At 41.7% G+C, this 17,482-nt stretch overlaps 1 protein-coding gene and 1 long non-coding RNA gene across 3 annotated transcripts in view; both read left to right on the plus strand.

Moving 5' to 3' along the window:
* The first annotated feature begins 1,947 nt into the window (after positions 1 to 1,947).
* On the plus strand, positions 1,948 to 4,241 carry LOC126403728 (uncharacterized). Of its 2 annotated transcripts, none has more exons than XR_007571352.1 (3): positions 1,948 to 2,138; positions 2,799 to 2,904; positions 4,100 to 4,241. It is a non-coding gene; the product is annotated as an uncharacterized LOC126403728 (long non-coding RNA). The 2 variants fall into 2 exon arrangements; XR_007571353.1 differs by having other exon boundaries at positions 2,799 to 2,882.
* A 1,676-nt stretch (positions 4,242 to 5,917) lies between these two features.
* Positions 5,918 to 17,482, plus strand: part of LOC126403895 (NACHT, LRR and PYD domains-containing protein 12-like) — a 16,702-nt gene continuing 5,137 nt past the window's right edge. The window contains exons 1-5 of the mRNA XM_050066715.1: positions 5,918 to 6,285; positions 11,816 to 11,967; positions 12,057 to 12,164; positions 15,741 to 15,913; positions 17,257 to 17,478. Of these exons, the coding sequence (XP_049922672.1) occupies positions 11,855 to 11,967; positions 12,057 to 12,164; positions 15,741 to 15,913; positions 17,257 to 17,478 (616 nt within the window). The 5' untranslated portion in view covers positions 5,918 to 6,285; positions 11,816 to 11,854. The remainder of the gene's footprint in view (positions 6,286 to 11,815; positions 11,968 to 12,056; positions 12,165 to 15,740; positions 15,914 to 17,256; positions 17,479 to 17,482) is intronic.

Raw genomic sequence — 17,482 nt, forward strand, 5'->3', positions numbered from 1 at the left:
ATACTTTTGAGTGGAGTAATTTTGTATTTAAAATACTCAAAATACTTTTTCCACAAATCAAAAAACAAAAATAATAGGCTACACATTCTTATAATATTGGATGTAACAATATGTTTTACTTATTTAATATTTTTTTATCTATATGTTTATTTAAACTTGGGCCCTTCAGTGACCTAGTGCTCTGTTTTACTGGACTGTGCATCACATAGGAAACTGTACGTTGCTGTGGTTGATGCTTGGGATGAGTCTGCTACAAATGAATTGCCTCACGTGGGATCAATAAAGTTGTCTGAATCTAAATCTGAATCAATAAATAATATTTTAGGGTAGCCTACAGCCCAAACCTGAATACTCTGCTACACCAAACTGTGAGAAAATAAACGCAAATTTGCTGCTATCACGCCACCTATGGACAAATCATGGTTGTTCTTTCTGGTATAGTTACTCATGGTCTCTAGTTGCAGTATGCAAATGTTGAGCATTTTTGGTCAAGGACTTTTTGAGTTATTTATGAAAAGATTTGAATCGGTTAGTATAACGCCACCTATGGACAAATTGTGGGCATTCTTTCTGGTATAGTAACTGGTGGTGTCTGACTCTGCGTTGTGTGCGTTGTGTTTGAGGAAGAGACTCAGACGTGGATATCTTTGGAGGCAGTCTCCATTTTTATCTGACAAAAGCAGCCTGACGAAAGCAGCATAGATACAAAATCCTCCAGTCAGTAACGTTGTCTTCTGTAAAACGTGCCCCTACACAAATTAAATGGCACAGTAATATGTTGTAGTGTATCGTAAGCACTTCACAACAAGTTTAAGCTAGCCAGTAAACTTTTAAATGCAAATTTCTCCCAACTGCAAGGCCGCTAACCTCTCCCACGGAGAACAACAACAAAAGGGAAGAGGAAAAGGCGTGGAGACACTAGTTACAGAGGGCAGTGTCACACTGTATCGTGAACGTAGGGTTACAGTCTCAAATTAAAGTTCCACATAACTGACTCGGAGGCCTAACATGTCAGGTATTAACTAAAATAAATATAAATAAAATAAACTTAAGGTTACACAGATTTTGTGTAATTATAACACAACAAGCAATGTACATTTTCCTTTACGCATATCGCTGCTGCATAATTGACCTTGTTACATACATTTGCATTATGCAAATGTTGAGCATTTATGGTCAAGGACTTTTTGAGTTATTCACAAGAAGATTTGAATCAGTTAGTATAGCGCCACCTATGGACAAATCGTGGGCATTCTTTCTGGTATAGTTACTCATGGTCTCTAGTTGCAAATGTTGAGCATTTTTGGTCAAGGACTTTTTGAGTTATGCACGAAAAGCTTTGTGGACTAACCGACCAACCGACAGAGTGACCTATAGAGCTGCGGGTTGCTGCAACAAAGAAAAAGAAAAAAGTATTTCCTGTATATGAAAATACAAAATACATGTATTTTATTTTGATACATTTATTTGAGGGGTATTTTGTGTTTTGTATCAAAATACATTTTGATCTCTGCCGTTGATGAACTGTGCCCAGGGACCCACTGTGTCATGAAGCAATGACCCAGAGTCTTTCACACTGTTGGTTCACCTCAGCATTATTACTGCAGCTATAACATCATCACACACGAAACACACGACAGTTATTAACATTATTCAAAGGCAAAGTTTGTGAATCTGACACCATGAATATTTACAGGCAAAATGACTTATATCAATAATTTTCTGACGACTCGTGGTTTCAGCTGGACTTGAATGAAGTCTTTAAAACTAAATATGACATTTTATAAACTCTTAATGTGTTTTGTAAAAACAATCTACTCTGTACAGTAACTGAAGCTGCCACGAGTGCTGTTCAGAAGGACCCACCCTACTCTGCCTCTGATTGGCTCCTGCAGGCTGCTGCCAATGTGAGCCAATAGAGTGCCGAAGTCACGCCCCTTCCGGTAGAGCTCATGGGACCTTAGATCCAGAGCCCTTGAATAGAGAGTCGCGTCTTCTCCATTCACTCTAATGGGCCATTTTTTTCACAGCAATGGCGGTTCGCGGAGCCTCTCAATAGTTCCCGGAAGTAAGCGGCACATGCTAGCAGCGCAATGGAGTTACAGCAGAAGAGACCGGCTGTGATGTACTTTTAACGGGTAAGATGTCCAAAGACTCAAATTTTACATTATCAGCACAACTTATCTAAATTAACATGTGCATTAAAGCTTGTTAGTGGATTATCTCCCATTAAATTAGTAGATTTATGTAATGTTAAAAGATAAGATAACAGATTAGGCTAGGACACTGTACATACTGTACACACCATACAGGTAATGCTAACCATGAACAGCCTGTTAGTTTTAAATTGTCTTCTCCTAAACCATTTTATCTAACATTGGGAAGTTAGAGTGCTTCCAGTCCTGATTTTTTGCGAGCCAGTCTGAGTTAGATATTAGCTCAGTTAAATATGACATTGCTGCGTGATTGTTGAGTGGAGGAGGTGAAATGAAACAAAAACGTAACTTATGGTCTGTTTTTTAGGCTTTGTGATTCTGTTGAGTATACCTGTCTATAATATGTTACAGCTCAGCTGATATTACATTGATAGCGAAGTGAGAGGGAAGTTTGAGGACCTGAATGAGATTTAAAACACAAGATAAGTAATTTTGATAAATGAAACATACCAGGCTAAATGGGGAATTATTCTAAATACCAAATGTATGTATATATTACTGTGTTATACATATGATCATGCTAAACATATATTCTATCACAGTATTAGATATGTAATCTTGTATATTTGTAACCTGCTGTAGGAGCACTGGGTGGTGGCGGAGCAGTGATGCTGCAGGACCACTGTGTGAGAGAGGACGCTGCAGATAAGTGCTGAGTCGACCTTGGTGAGACTTAAAACTTAACAAGGTGTGTTTCAAGTAGTTCCAGAGATAAGGAATCATACTTAATATGTATTATACTGCATTTTATATTAATTATATAAGTAATTATATTGAATATATAATATATGATATACAGTGTTGGGCAAGTTACTTTGAAAATGTAATACATTGCATATTACCAGTTACCGTCATTATAATATTATAATATTAATAGGCATTATAAAATAGAAGAGGGTCATGTTGTTTCATAGCGGCTAATTAAAGCACAGAGAGCTTTAATTACAGTTCATTAACTTACAAATCCAGTAGTGGGCGATATTGCATAGTCTAATGAAGGCTCTCCTCTGGAGTGCAGATCTGACCGATTCACGCATTCACATACAGTGGTTACAACTTTGTATTAAAATCCCCTGCTTATATAAATAACAGTGTGATGATATTAAACAATTAAATAGCCTAGACCTTTTCAAATAAACAGATAACTGTGGACACAGGGACGACCAGACACAGGATCAAAGTCTGATAACTTATGAGATAGGGATGAATATTTGAGAGCCAGTCATATGAAACACAGTAGGCAAATGCTGAGGTTAGCACAACAAAAGCAAATTGGCTTGCCAGTCAGTCACTATGACAAGTGCAAATTAATACACCAGAGCTGGTAGACCCACCTGCTGGTTTCCAGTGTGCTGATCAGTTACAACAGCACCCAACACTGAAATATAAGTAAACATTTTAAGGAATTATACTGCAGTGATGCTGCGTGCCTCGTGTCAGGAGTGCTGCAGGATGAGGACCATTAATGTTACAGTTCAGGAGTGGCAATAACAATGATGTTACAGGTCCAGGGGTGCATTGTGGTGCAGGGGCGCTCACAGCATGATGCACAAAGATGGTGGGAATTAAATCTGCTCTAAGCCTTGTCTTGCCCTTTTTGGTCTGCATCAAAATGTGCCTGCAGTGACTTCCCACACACAACTCACTTTTGTCTACCCACAGACATATCCCATAGTGGTTGAATGCATACAGTATTCGGGAACACTTTATACTTACTGAACATGTATACACTCATTACATATCCATGAGACAACTTCAAACAAATGCAATTAAAACTGATGCCACTTGTCATACTTGTGCCTTATCTCACAAGGCAACGTCAGACCCAGGCATATATACGTGTGCCTAACCATTTCTCCTCTTTTTTTTTTTTTCTCTTTCAGCACAAGAACAACAGGGGGATGCAATGGAGCCTGAACTCACCCCGCAATGAAACAACCCCCTTACCCTGAGTCTCAACTCTGTGGGTTTTGCAAGCCTTTCCCTGTTCCTTATTTTTAATAAACCAAACACTGAGCTTCCCAATAGTGTGGTCTTTGTTTGTGGAAATGTGCTAATGCAGTATTTGAGAATGATAACCTTACATATTTTTGTTGTTGTAGTCTGTAGTGAGTCTCAGGTTACTCCTGCTGACTTAGGCCAAAAAAAAAATTTCTCATCTCTGTGTCAATGAAGAAATTGTGCATGTGTACCTCTCTCTCTAAACGATTGGAACATCCCCACACAGCACCATGGTGGAGACTGTACGAGAGGACAACACAGAAGGAAGGGCACAGACAAACTGCTTGACATCCAAGTCATGTTTCTGAGTTTATTAAAAATTAATTTGTTATAGTAAATAAGTACATAGTAAAAAGACAAAGATACATAAAATATATATGTCTATAAACTGCTGCTGCTGCTGCTGCTGCTGCTAGCCCAGTGACCCATTGTGCTGTCACTTGACAGTCATTGGTAGTCACCCGTCGGTCTCCTTCTGTCCCACTGAAAGTAATTAAGATAACATTAGTTATAAATCATTACAACCATTACATTATCAATAAATGTTAGGATGTGATTACTCTTGACAACCATACAAGACTAAGGACAGAATTGAAAACATAATTTAAAGCAATAAAAGCAACATGCTGTTTCACCAAGGTAAGGAAAGACTAACATATTTAAACAAGGCAGACAATAATATATGTTATATACACATTACACATAGTTATACTGTGTAATAATACATTTCTATCATATAATTATGCTATGTCATTAATATACTTATACTGGCCTGTATACATATATAAATACATATCCTTATCCACATCCCTTATATTTAAACTGTGCACTGTGTACATACTGTGTAATATTCCTGTGTGCAATATTTTGCCACTTCCTGTGGGATATCTATACATTCCTATATTTTTACAGTAAAAATACTACACATCATGTGTATTACACTCATCCTGTGCAGCTATTAATCATGAGCATACAGTATCTGTTTCAGTGAAAGGTGTATATGGATTTTCTATTATTTTCATTATGTCTAATTTGTATTTAAAAAATATTTTATCCTTTTTCTATTGCCTCTGCTCTGAGCTGCTGTAACGTGAATTTCCAAGGTTGGGATTAATAGAGTTTTACCTAACTGTAGTAAACTAACACTAATCCTCAAATATTAGCACATTTTACTTTAAAAAACAACATAAAGATATAACTGTTTATGGCGTGCTACACGTATATTATAAATCAATGTAGTTATTGACAGCTACTTACCAAAAACCGGAGTTCCGTCTTTCAGTATTATGTATTTAAACGGCCCGCCAGTAACTTCCGGGAACTATCCGAGGTCTACATGAGTCACGTGACGCACAAGCATTTTGGACTTCCGTTGTCGCGACTCTGTTATATTCTACGGCACTGCTTAGATCGGAAAAAATATGAATGGCAGTGAATGAGGAGAGCAATATTATCTTTTATTCCCGTTTGAGTTGCGACATGAAATCTAAATATGTTGTTAATGAATTTAAAACATAAATTTTAAGGTCAAGAAAGTCATACTTTGTGGTAAAACTGTTGAGATATAAGCTTTTTAATTAGAAAGACTCAGGAGTACACAGGAGGAGGTCGCATATGTGACGTCATAGCTTTCGCTCGCTTCCTGCAGCTTGGCCTCCCCGCTGAAATTCCACTGTTTTATGATGAATGGATTTATGATTGAAGATGTCTGTGTGTTTTGTGCCAGGCTGCAGTCACTCCAAGCTGCAGGAAGCGAGCGAAAGCTATGACGTCACATACGCGACCGCCTCCTGTGTAGTCTTTCTAATTACGTTTTTTCAAAATCTTATATCTCAACAGTTTTACCACAAAGTATGACTTTCTTGACCTTAAAATTTCTGTTTTAAATTCGTTATATTTTTTCCGATCTAAGGTCCCATGAGCTCTACCGGAAGGCGCGTGACTTCGGCACTCTATCAGAGAGAGTGGAGTAGAGGCAGTGACGACATGTCAGCATTTAGGTTGTGTTTCTCAGAAACGAAGTCATATACTGGAACCCCTCACCACAGGCGGAAGGCAGCTGGTGACTGTGAGTACAGAGCTCTAACTGTGTGTGTTCAGCTGTTTAAATATGTACTTTTATTTTGGTCAGTGACACTGAGTCACAGGGAACAAGCTACTGAAGGTTATAACACCTTATGATACTGAATACTGTAGAGTGCTTCTATTCATGTGTTCATCAACAGCTAACAAGATAATATGATCACATGATGGAGCTTTTAAACTTCATACCAGCCATAATGTTTATAGATGTTTATAACAGAGTGTTATAAACATCAGGTCCATGTGTGATGTTTATAGAGGCTTTATAAACTCTTTCTTAAAGGGTTAATAATTATTAACAAATATAAAATGTTATAACGTGTACAACAGTAAACAGCATTAATAACAGTAAACATGATGAAGCTGATTCTGATGATGGTTGCTCACGGTAACTTTAAAGGAGCAGTGTGTCACATTTTGGGGGATTTAGTGGCATCTAGTGGTGAAGACTGCACATTACAACCAGCTGAAAGCTCTCGTCAAATACTGCTGCGTTGTCAGTGGAGCTCGACGTCAGACTCCAACACAGAGAGGAACCTTTCACGGCGGTATGATACTAGCGCTGTAGTCCACCAAAGGAAATCTTGGTCGACTAAAGTCGCACATAATCTTCAACTAATCGATTAGTCGTGGGGAAAAAAATCTGCACGTTATTTTTACTTCTGTGGTGGTGTGTCTGTGTCAGTCTGCAGTTACACCTCCAAAACACTAGTCGGCGGTGGAGGACTGTGTTAAGTGCTGTAAAGTTTAGTTCAAATCAAACTTTATTTATATAATTGATTTAAAACACACATTAAACACACATTACACACACATTAAACATGGCTTAATAGAGACAGTTTCAAACACAAATCAGCTTCACTATAACTCGCAGCATTCACAGACAAACACTTGTCTTTATCTGGACACATTTTCCCCACAAATACAACATGCTAACAAGTCTCTGGCATTTTACATTGTATAAATTAGCCTAGCAGCTAGCTAACTTTTCCTCTACTCATATAAAACCAGGGACAACAGCAACATTTAACAAAGGTAACGGCACATAATTTGGCTCCATTACAGCTCACAACATTCACCGACAAAACAATTGTCTTATACTAAACACGTTTTCCAAACAAATACGACATGCTAACGTTATTAGCGCCAGCCTATGGCATTTTACATTGTATAAATTAGCCTTAGCGCCAGCCTATGGCATTTTACATTGTATAAATTAGCCTAGCGGCAAGCGGAGATTTCCTTTGCTCATATGAAGCCAGGATAAATCACACACAAGACTTGAAATGCTATTTTAGTGGAGGCTTTATTGTCTTCACAATTTATTGTTTCGTATCTGGAGGTCTGCGTCACTGCGACGCTGAGCCTGAGGGTGGGCGAGTTCAACTTTCTGTCAACAACGGGGGTGTTTTGAAGACACCCCCATTTTCACAGGTAACTTAGCCTGTCTCCCCGCCGCAGGAAATAATGGATTAATCCTGGTAAGCTGTTGATGTAGCACTTTTCTCCTTATGAAAGTAACACAGCGACCAAATAATCGACTAGTCGACCAGGAGACTACAGCCCTACTAGCCACGGAGCAGCAGTGATACCTCAAGAAATAAACATCGCAGAATTTTGTTGATTGACCAATCAGAATCAAGTATTTAAGAGTGCCATGTTCTAACTAATAATGATAATCATAATAATCTTACTATATAATGACGAACACTCTGTGTGTGTGTGTGTGTGTTCCAGGTTTTTCTCCTCACTGACTTGGTCAATCCATGTGAAATTTGGCACAGTGGTAGAGGGTCATGGGAGGATGTGAATGAAGGAATATTACATCAATTGGCCAAAGGGGGGCGCTATAGCAACCCATTGAAATGTCAAACTTTGAATGGGCATATCTCATGCCCCGTATGTGGTAGAGACATGAAACTTTGCACAGAGATGCCTCTCCTCATGAGGAACACATTTGCCTCAAGAACCCATAACTTCCGCTTATATAGATTTTCCGCCATTTTGAATTTTTTGAAAAACACTTCAAATGGATCTCTTCCTAGGAAGTTTGAGCGATCTGCATGAAACTGGGTGAACATAATCTAGGGACCAATATCTAAAGTTCCCTCTTGGCAAAAGTTGGAAAACTTACTAAAACTGAGCTTCTATAAGGCAATGAATATTGCGGAGGGCGTGGCTCATCACATAAAGGTGTATAACATCTCAAGGGTTTCACCCATCACCACGCAACTTTGTAGGCATATGACCACACATAATCTGAGGGGACCCCTCCATTATTGACCCCATCAAACAAAATGGGGGCGCTAGAGAGCTCATTTCTTATCTAGGCCTAACCGCCATATGGATTTTTACTAAACTTGGTAGATATGTAGAACAGGACGCCTCAAGGTGACTGGAGAAATTTAACTCTAATTGGCAACTGGGTGGCGCTATAACAACAGAAACATGCTTCAAAATGGCTAAAATGCGACCGATCGCTGTGGCTCCCCCTGTGGACCAATGTTGGTGTTTCTAATTTTTGGGATGACTAAGTCATGGTATGGTATGCTGTACATGACTGGTATGAACTGGTTGCTCTGTGCATACGAACGTAGATCAAAAACTTGCGTAGGTGCTCGTGGAGAACAGCAAACAACAGGATGGACAGGAAGGCGACCCAGGGACTCTGATGAGAATAATAAATTGCATTCACTGAGTTAAATAAAAAGAACTGCCACATATTGTCACTTCACAGTCGCCTTTCACATCTATATATCACACACTAGGTATCGTTTTGCGTCTGCTGTTGACGTTGACGCCACAACCAGGCAACAACAAAAGCACACGGCAAATTCATTCCTGTCTACGTCAGGATCTCTTATCTCATATCATATCATTTTTTAAAAATATTTCATTCAGTGAATGAAATGCACCTCTGTAATATAGCGTTTGTCCAGATAAACTGTCGGCAGCTTTGAAGAGATGTGTTTTGGTGGGAGAGCCTGAGAGTGGGAGGAAGTGTGCCAGTGGAGGAGCAGGACAGGTGGGCGGAGCCAGGTTCATCGGTGAGGCAGAGGAGTTTGAAGTGGATACGCTGGGGGATGGAGCCAGTGGAGGTTATGATGGACGGGGGTGATGTGGTCATGCGCGTGGGAGCGTGGGAGATGTCAAACAGCTGAGATCTGGATGTAGATTGTTGAGAGTTTCGGACGGTGAATCATAGAGGAGGCTGTCTCAGTCTGGAAGTGGTTAATGAGTGAATGAGTCTGTGCAGCTGAGGGGCAGAGGGACGGACGGAGGTGAAGTTTCTGAGATGGAGAAAGGCTGTTTGGTGATGTGTTTGAAGTGTTGGTCAGAGGAGGGTTTGATCAAAGATGGCACAGAGGGTACAGACATGGGTGCAGGAGAGCACAGTGGAGCCATCGACGGAGAGGATTTGAGATTTGGGACTTGGGCTGAATGTGATACATGATATATATCTCTGTATTTTCAACACGTTCTCAGCTTGTTTGCAGCTCAGGACACTGAACTACAACAGGACTGTGAAAGGATCATGTCGGTTTGGAACAGTTAAAAATCTTTGTTAGAGTCTTTTTCCATCTGTCGACCTTTCAAATGAATCTACAGCTGGAAAATGATTTAAACATTTTAATCTTATTCCTGCATCAACAGAGAGGCCGAGGGAGGGACGGAGACGGAGACACTTTGTCCTCCTTATCGACGTCTTGTAAATGAAACGTGTTGCCGCTGCTTTTGTTTAAACACATCTGTCGCCTGCGTCGAGGCGCCGTCTCAGTGTCACACATCAGACTACAACTGCCAAGAAGAGTGTTGATGGAGAAACTGTGAGTGAGTGAGTGAGTGAGTGAGGGGGCGGAGCTGTGAGGAGAGTGTGAGCGAGGAGGGGTGTGTCATGTAACACAACTTGACCCTACATAGCGATATGTTTGACCTCGTCATGATATCACCCAGCCCAGGGGGGGGGGTGCTGTCTCCTGTGATGTAAAACAAGTTGAGAAACCTTTAGCCTAGTTTTGACACCTCGCCTCTCGCTTGCACAAGGTTGTGAAAGGCCTCCGTTTATTTTCACACTGCTGCAGACTGAAGTGTGCAGAGTTTACCGTCAGAGAATGATCAGCTGAATCTGCAGCTCCTCGCAGCTTCACAGATCTTTACAGAGAGTTTCAGCTGATCTGGTTCACTGTCAGGGCTCTCATATCGTTACTGTTTTCAGAGGGAAAAGGCCACTGCTCAGCTGCTTGTGTCCGACCCAACCACTGTATCAGGCAGCAGAGACAGCACATGCAGAGGGTGTTGGACAGAACATCCTTCCTGTGGCGGATGCAGCTGACTGATAGCAGCGAGGCAGTTATTTCAGGCATGTGGACAGAAGATAACCACATAATCAGTTATCTTCATGTGACTCTGCAGAACAGCAGCAAATGGCCAGTGTTTTACATATCTTAAAGGTGCAGACACACCAAACCAACATCAAAGAACTAGCAGCGACAAAAGCCAACTGGTGCGTCGTCTACGTCGCCTCACGTCGCCCTGTGTCAGTTGCATTTGAACACACTACACGGACTACATCCGACGGCCAAGTAGCACGTACGTTCTGCGCCTGCGTGAGAGAGAGCGGAGTGAGAGAGTGGTACATCCTGTCAGCCGAGGGGTTTCCTATCTGTGCAGCCGAGCACCAGGGCCTTAAGAGCCTGAGACTGACCTCAGTTATCAGTCGATTGTCAACAGCAGCTGCTGAACATGATTCAAAGCTCGGCCTGTTTAGACGCAACTCTTCAGTTAATGAACTGTTAACTTCATTTCATAGCTATGGGCATCATCAGAACATGCTCCACTCGAGTCACAGAGACTAGATGTCTCATGAGTCAGTCTCATGGTCTGATTGGTCACCAGTGAGGGGAACTCCAGTGCTGAAGCTAAAAGCACTGATTCATTCAGTAACAATGGTGGATCAGTGTTGTATTCAGTTCAGCTTCAGGACTGAAGCTTCTTGCCTGACTTCCAGTGAACTCAGATGAGCTGAATTTACTGTCAAATATTGTCAGAAAAGTTCTGTATGTTTGGAAGAATGTTTGGCTCGACAGAAGCTTTGTAACTCAAGTAACACACACCTCCTATTAACCTGCACTGCACAGCCAAAACAATACTGAAGGGCCAGAAACTGAGGCAGAACACACAGAGGATGATGTCGCAGGAAACTGAAGGACAGAGGCCAAGACATGTCTGCCTGCTGGGGTTCATTTGAGAACGGACAAATGTCTGGAAAACTGACAACAGCAAGAATGATGCAAGAAATGTTGACATCTGGTTGTGAAACATGCCGTGTGTCTAGACACAGGGAGGTGATCAGTGATGCTGTGGGTACATGAGGGCCTCTCAGACACACAGGGGCCACAAGCACATCAGCCTTTAACGTTTTCTCACAGCTAAACACATGAAAAATAAGATGAAGAGCAAATAGAAATTGTAAGGCAATACTGAGTGTGTGTGTGTGTGTGTGTGTGTGTCTGCAGTGTCACTGGTTTCCTGTCAGACCATCCACAGCCCTGAGGATGAGTGTGTGTGCGGAGGAAGAGGAGGACAGATTCAGCTGTCTGTCTCTGAGGAGTGACAGGTCAATGGGACACCCACTGGTGTTCACTGATGAACCTCCTGCACATATAAAGTAAGATGGCTGCTCACACTTTCATGTCACTGAAACATGACACAGGTATGAAGCAACAGCTGTTGATTTTCTTGTTGTTTTTATTTCAGAGGTTTCTACGAAGAGTCGGTGGCGTCCACCAGTCAGTCTGAGACGAGTGACTGCCGCCTTGTTTCCCCTCCAGGCTTCTGTAACAAACCTCAACCCACATACACAAGGTGAGATACTGTATTCATTAAACAGAGCTGGTGTGTTTCAGTCTGCTGCACATGATCTTTGTCCTCTGATGTCACTGCACGAGCAGGTTTTACTGGAGGCAGCAGTGAAACACGATAACAGAAGTTATTGATCACAAATCAGGAACAAGAGCTGTAAAAAAAGAGTTTGTACAGAAACAAGGAAACTGGATTCCAGTTAAAAGGAAGTGACATATTACCTCTATTTGTCTTTACACTTCCTGTCTAAATGAAGTGGGTGTGTGTTGCATTGTGTGGTTCTTTACACAGTGAGGGGACATGCAACAACAGTTCCCAGGCTAGAGTCAAACCCCGGGTGTTGCAGTTATGCAGCATGTGTCGTGACCACTCAGTTATCAAGGCGCTCCACTGATTTCTATCTCCATAGCACTGTCAAGGCGAGGCGCACACACACACACTCACCAGGGCAACTCAATGAGCTCTACAGGGTGTTAAAGGGTACAGAGTGCAAAGTACAAGTGCGTAACACAAGAGATACGAACTGTAAGAAGTAAGCCTGTGCAGTTTAAGTCAAGTGACAGTTAAAACTAAATAAATAAAAGAGTGCATTAAATACTCCAACATTTAGATGCACAAGTAACTTAAATTAGAAACAATCAACAGGTGTACGCAGCGTAAAATAGGGACGAATTTAGCTTTGACTTAAAAGTGTTCAGAGTTACAGATGTTTAATATCAACTGGGGGGTTGCTCCATGGAAGCACCGGAGTTATATGCTCGCGTTTCTTTATCCCAGTTAGGAGATGAGCTGCTGCATTTTGAACAAGCTCAAGTTTTTTTTTCGAGGTCTTTCTGGCTTAGGTAGGGTTTAACTTTGGCTAGAAGCCTCAGCTGAAAAAAGCTGGACTTGACCACTGAGCTGACCTGTTTGTCTAGCTTAAAAGCACCATCAATAATCACGCCAAGATTCCTAGGGTGGGATCTCATGTGAGGTGCTAGTGGGACCTGAACCAGATCAGGGCGACCGAACAGGACAACCTCTATTTTGTTTTCATTTAATGTTAAGAAGTTTAAGTCCATCCATGTTTTAATGTCACTTATGCAGTTTAGCACGGCTTGAAGGGACTCTTACACCTGCAAATACACCTGCACATCATCAGCAAAGCAGTGAAAGGGAATACCATGCCTCCTAAATATTGACCCCAGGGGTAGCATATAAAGGGAGAACAATAGGGGGCCCAGAACTGACCCCTGGGGGACTCCGCAGGTCGGAGGGGCCACTGAGGAGGAAAACTGCCCCATAAGAACAGAAAAGGATATTGGATATTCTGACCCACAATCCTCTGCACAGCGGACGATGTTATCCGATTGACAGCACAGTCAAGTAATAGTAACAATAGGAATATTAACTGTTTCAGTCAACAACATAATCTGAAATACAACCAACAGCAAAAGGACAGAACTATAAAAATACAGACAGCTCATCTGTGATGCTATAACTTTAAAGTTAAACTACACACACTGTCAAGTAACAACAGCAGAGCTCTGCAGGTTGACCTTCGTCTCTTGTGACATCAGTGAGTTGTGTTTGTTTTATCTCCAAGGTTCTCCATGGTTCAGGGAGACATGTTATGAGACAGTAATCTGTCCTGATAGTGTGCAGACTGCCTGTAACAGTACGTACTTTTCAAGGACAGCTGCAGTGCTTACCAGAAAAAGTATGTGATTCTGAACGCACCCAAACTGCTGCTGTTTTGGTCTTCCAGCAGGCTGTACCAAACGCTAACAAAGCGTAATGCTGCCCTCCACAGGCAAGAGTTCACCATTCACCCTATATTCTTAAATACAGTCCAGAAGCATGGAGACATTTCAGGACAGCTCTACCAGTAAGGTAACACTCCACTTCAGAGGCAAAAATAGATTTAAAGGAGAAAGCAGATAGACTCAGATCTGACAGAAAACAACTTTTTTATTTCTGTGTTTGTCAGAACACAACATGTTGGACTGTTTCCAAATCTCCACACTGACACACATCGTCTGAATGTTTGCCTCTGACTTTTAGATAACTGGCTGAATCACAACGCTCCATTCTAAGCCCTGTTAAAACAGCCCCCCTCCTTCCAGATTGAATCATCCATCTGTTCCTCTTAACAGGGGGCTGCAGAGAGAAGTGATGTCTGCCCCTTCGCTCTTCTTTCCACTCGTTGCCAATTTCTCTTTGATAAAAACATTCACAGTTTCCCGTTTGAACACTGAAACCAGTAGTTTCTCTTAACAGAGCTTCGTTAGCCAGTTTATCAGAGATTTCATTTCCCTCTAGCCCTGAGTGTCCCAGGTCCCACAGGAAGTCGACTTGGCAGACCATTTTCTCGATCCTTAACAAGCTGCCCAGGACCTCAAAGAGCAGATCAGGGCGGACCCTTAACATTCCACCTCTCAAAGCTAATAAGGCAGCAGAATCCAAACAGATGACACTGTTAGGAGGTTTTACCACCTCTTTCCACCACAAAGCTCATAAAACTGTTCTAACTCTTTGGACGGTCGATAGGAAAGCTCCAGATATCCTCAGGGTTCCTGGAGGTTTGGAGATGTATTTAGACCCAGAGCCAGAAAGTAATTTATAGATGAGCAACAAGATTTTGAGGTTGATTCTCTGAGTGACAGGTAGCCAGTGAAGGAATTTTTAAATTGGTGTTATGTGGTCGTACTTATTCATTTTCGTCAAGCTACAGTTGCAGAAGAGCCTTTTTTGAGAGTCCCTGTGAGCAGTCCGTTGCAGTCATCTAATCTAGGGGAAATGAAGACGTGGGTAAGCTTTTCCAGGTCTTAGTTGGAACCTTGCTTTGATTCTTGTGATATCTTTAAGATGGTAGTGAGCACATAAGTCGACAGATTTGATGTGACTATTGAAATTTAAATCGGAGTCCAAGGAAACACCAAGATTACTGGCTTGACCCTCTGTGATGGGGGACAGAAAGTTAAGATGAGAGCCAGTATTCTGTCTTTAATTCTGTCCTCCAAAGACAGTTGTCTCCGTCTTATCTCCATCTAGTCAGTGATTTGATTGATGCAGTTACACAAAGATCCAACAGGTCACCTGGATGAGTGAAACATAGATTTGCATATCATCTGCATAATTACCATAAGATACGTTATGTTTTTGTATAATTTGTCCCAAAAGGAAGCAAATAGAAGTTTAACAATAGAGGTCCCAAGATAGATCCTTGTGGAACTCCGCAGGTCATGGCTGCCTTAGATCAGCTGTAGGGCACATGTTGCTGTCATATAAGATTTGATCTGATGATGGCGCTTGATGAAAAATCAGAGGATCAGCAAAGTTATATATTTCACCTGATTCTGCGTTTGGAAAGGTGGATTTAGACTCCGTCAGACTGTTTGACGAGAACTGTGTTTGGAGTATCCTGATACCTTTCGTGTAGATATCCAGGAAAGACATGAGCATTAGAAAAATTACTGCTACATAACTGCAATCTACAGGAGTTTTCACCTGGACCACATGACCAGAAACTGGTCGGCGGCAAAACAGTTCAAGTCATTCATATTTATCTTATCATCAGAGTTGTGTTCATTTCCACAGGAGGAGGAAAAAGTACTGGAAGAAGCTGCAAACTCCGGTCCCTACCAGCTGGAAAGAATGGTTGACCCCTTCCTTGAAACTGTCTGCTTCAACAGAAGCCTGCTGGGACTGTGGAGAACAAACCAGAAGAAGGCCTGGACTGCAGACACCCAGTCAGACCAGCGCTGTAGAAGGTAAGACACATTTTGTAAAGTAAAGCTCTGTAGTGACACGATACTCTGACAGTGAGATGCCTTTTAATGACAGCACCAAAATATATCTATCAAACTAGCATCACTAGTTAGCAAGCTAGCTATAGCACCACAGTAGTGGTTTCTAAATATTCTCTGGTCAGTAATATTTCTCAGTGACTAGTTTGCAGTCCAGTTGGGTTCAAAGGTCAACAGGCTTTGGTGATCGTAAATAGTTTTGAACTTGACATGAAAATAGACTTCTGTTTGACGAGAATACATTCATCATGAGAATGAAATAAAATGACTTTGATTCAGTGCAAATTAGTGATGCTGTAACTGATTGTGTAAATGTATTATGGTAAACTGTCCTCCATCTTGCCAGCGTCCAGGTCTACACTGCTCCTCTCCCAGCTCAGTTCTACCAAATGACCCATTTCACGTCATCTGGCAAATTCATCCTGGCTCTAGGGCTGTTGATCGCACTACAGATCGCACTTACTAATGTTCGTATGACGACCACCGTCAGGCCCCCAGAGAGTGTGCCAGACTTTTAAGCCAATTTTCATAGTGGCCCAACAGTGGTACTGCAACCCCCGGGGTTCGTTACGTGATGCCATGGGGCCCAAAAAGATTTTTACCCATTGACTAACATTGTGAAAGATATGTCTGTAAATCAGTGGATACATTTTTTTGAACGTCACAACCCTCGAAAAACGACTTGATCCTTTTGATTTGATAACGTTTGGAAAGTGCAAATCATTTTATCTCAATTCAAGCTCAGGGGTTTAGTGTTGCTGTAGCCCACAGGAACAAGGCTTCACAGTGCTTTTTCTTTTTCTCCGAGTGAGGAGTGGGACATATGCCGCCTTTTTTGGGTCCAGGCACTACTGAGCGACTATCATAGGACTGACCAGGGACCCAACTTCAGTGCTGTGTGCAGGTCTCTTAACACATCCATGACAACCATGGACACAAAGAGAACAGATCAGATCAAACAATAAAACCAGGCAGTGCTGATTGAACATAAATCAAGATTCTGAAGTTTTCAGAAACGTATTTTAGTGTACCATTTATCTGTAATTAGAGGTTGTTTGTTACCAGCCAGCTGACATTGTGTCAAAACAGATAAGGTCCCATTACGTCAGCCACCAGTGGGAGTGTTTACTGACCCAGTGTTGTGCAGTGCATTCTGGTTGTTTCTCTGTTTCTCTGGTCATGTAGCACCAAGTCCAAAAGTATTCCTGTCCGTCAGCTGCAGAGACGGCACAGTTTTATGAACAGGCAGTAAAACACTTTTTAAATAACTCTTAATAACTGTTTTGTCTCTTCTGTTTGTAATAAAGGTCGACAGGAAGTTTTGGACGTTTTTAAAATCAGTCTGAAGAGGAGATGTGAACGTGTGACTGAAGGAAGTGATGAAACAGGAAGTGGAACCCTCCTCAACAGGATCTACACTGAGCTCTACATCACAGAGGGACAGAGGGAAGAGGTTAATACCCAACATGAGGTGAGGCAGCTGGAGACAGCTTCCAAGAAGAAGACCCTCCATGACACTCCAATCAAGTGTCA

The sequence above is a fragment of the Epinephelus moara genome, chromosome 17 (assembly GCF_006386435.1).
Source record: "Epinephelus moara isolate mb chromosome 17, YSFRI_EMoa_1.0, whole genome shotgun sequence".
NCBI lineage: Eukaryota > Metazoa > Chordata > Actinopteri > Perciformes > Serranidae > Epinephelus > Epinephelus moara.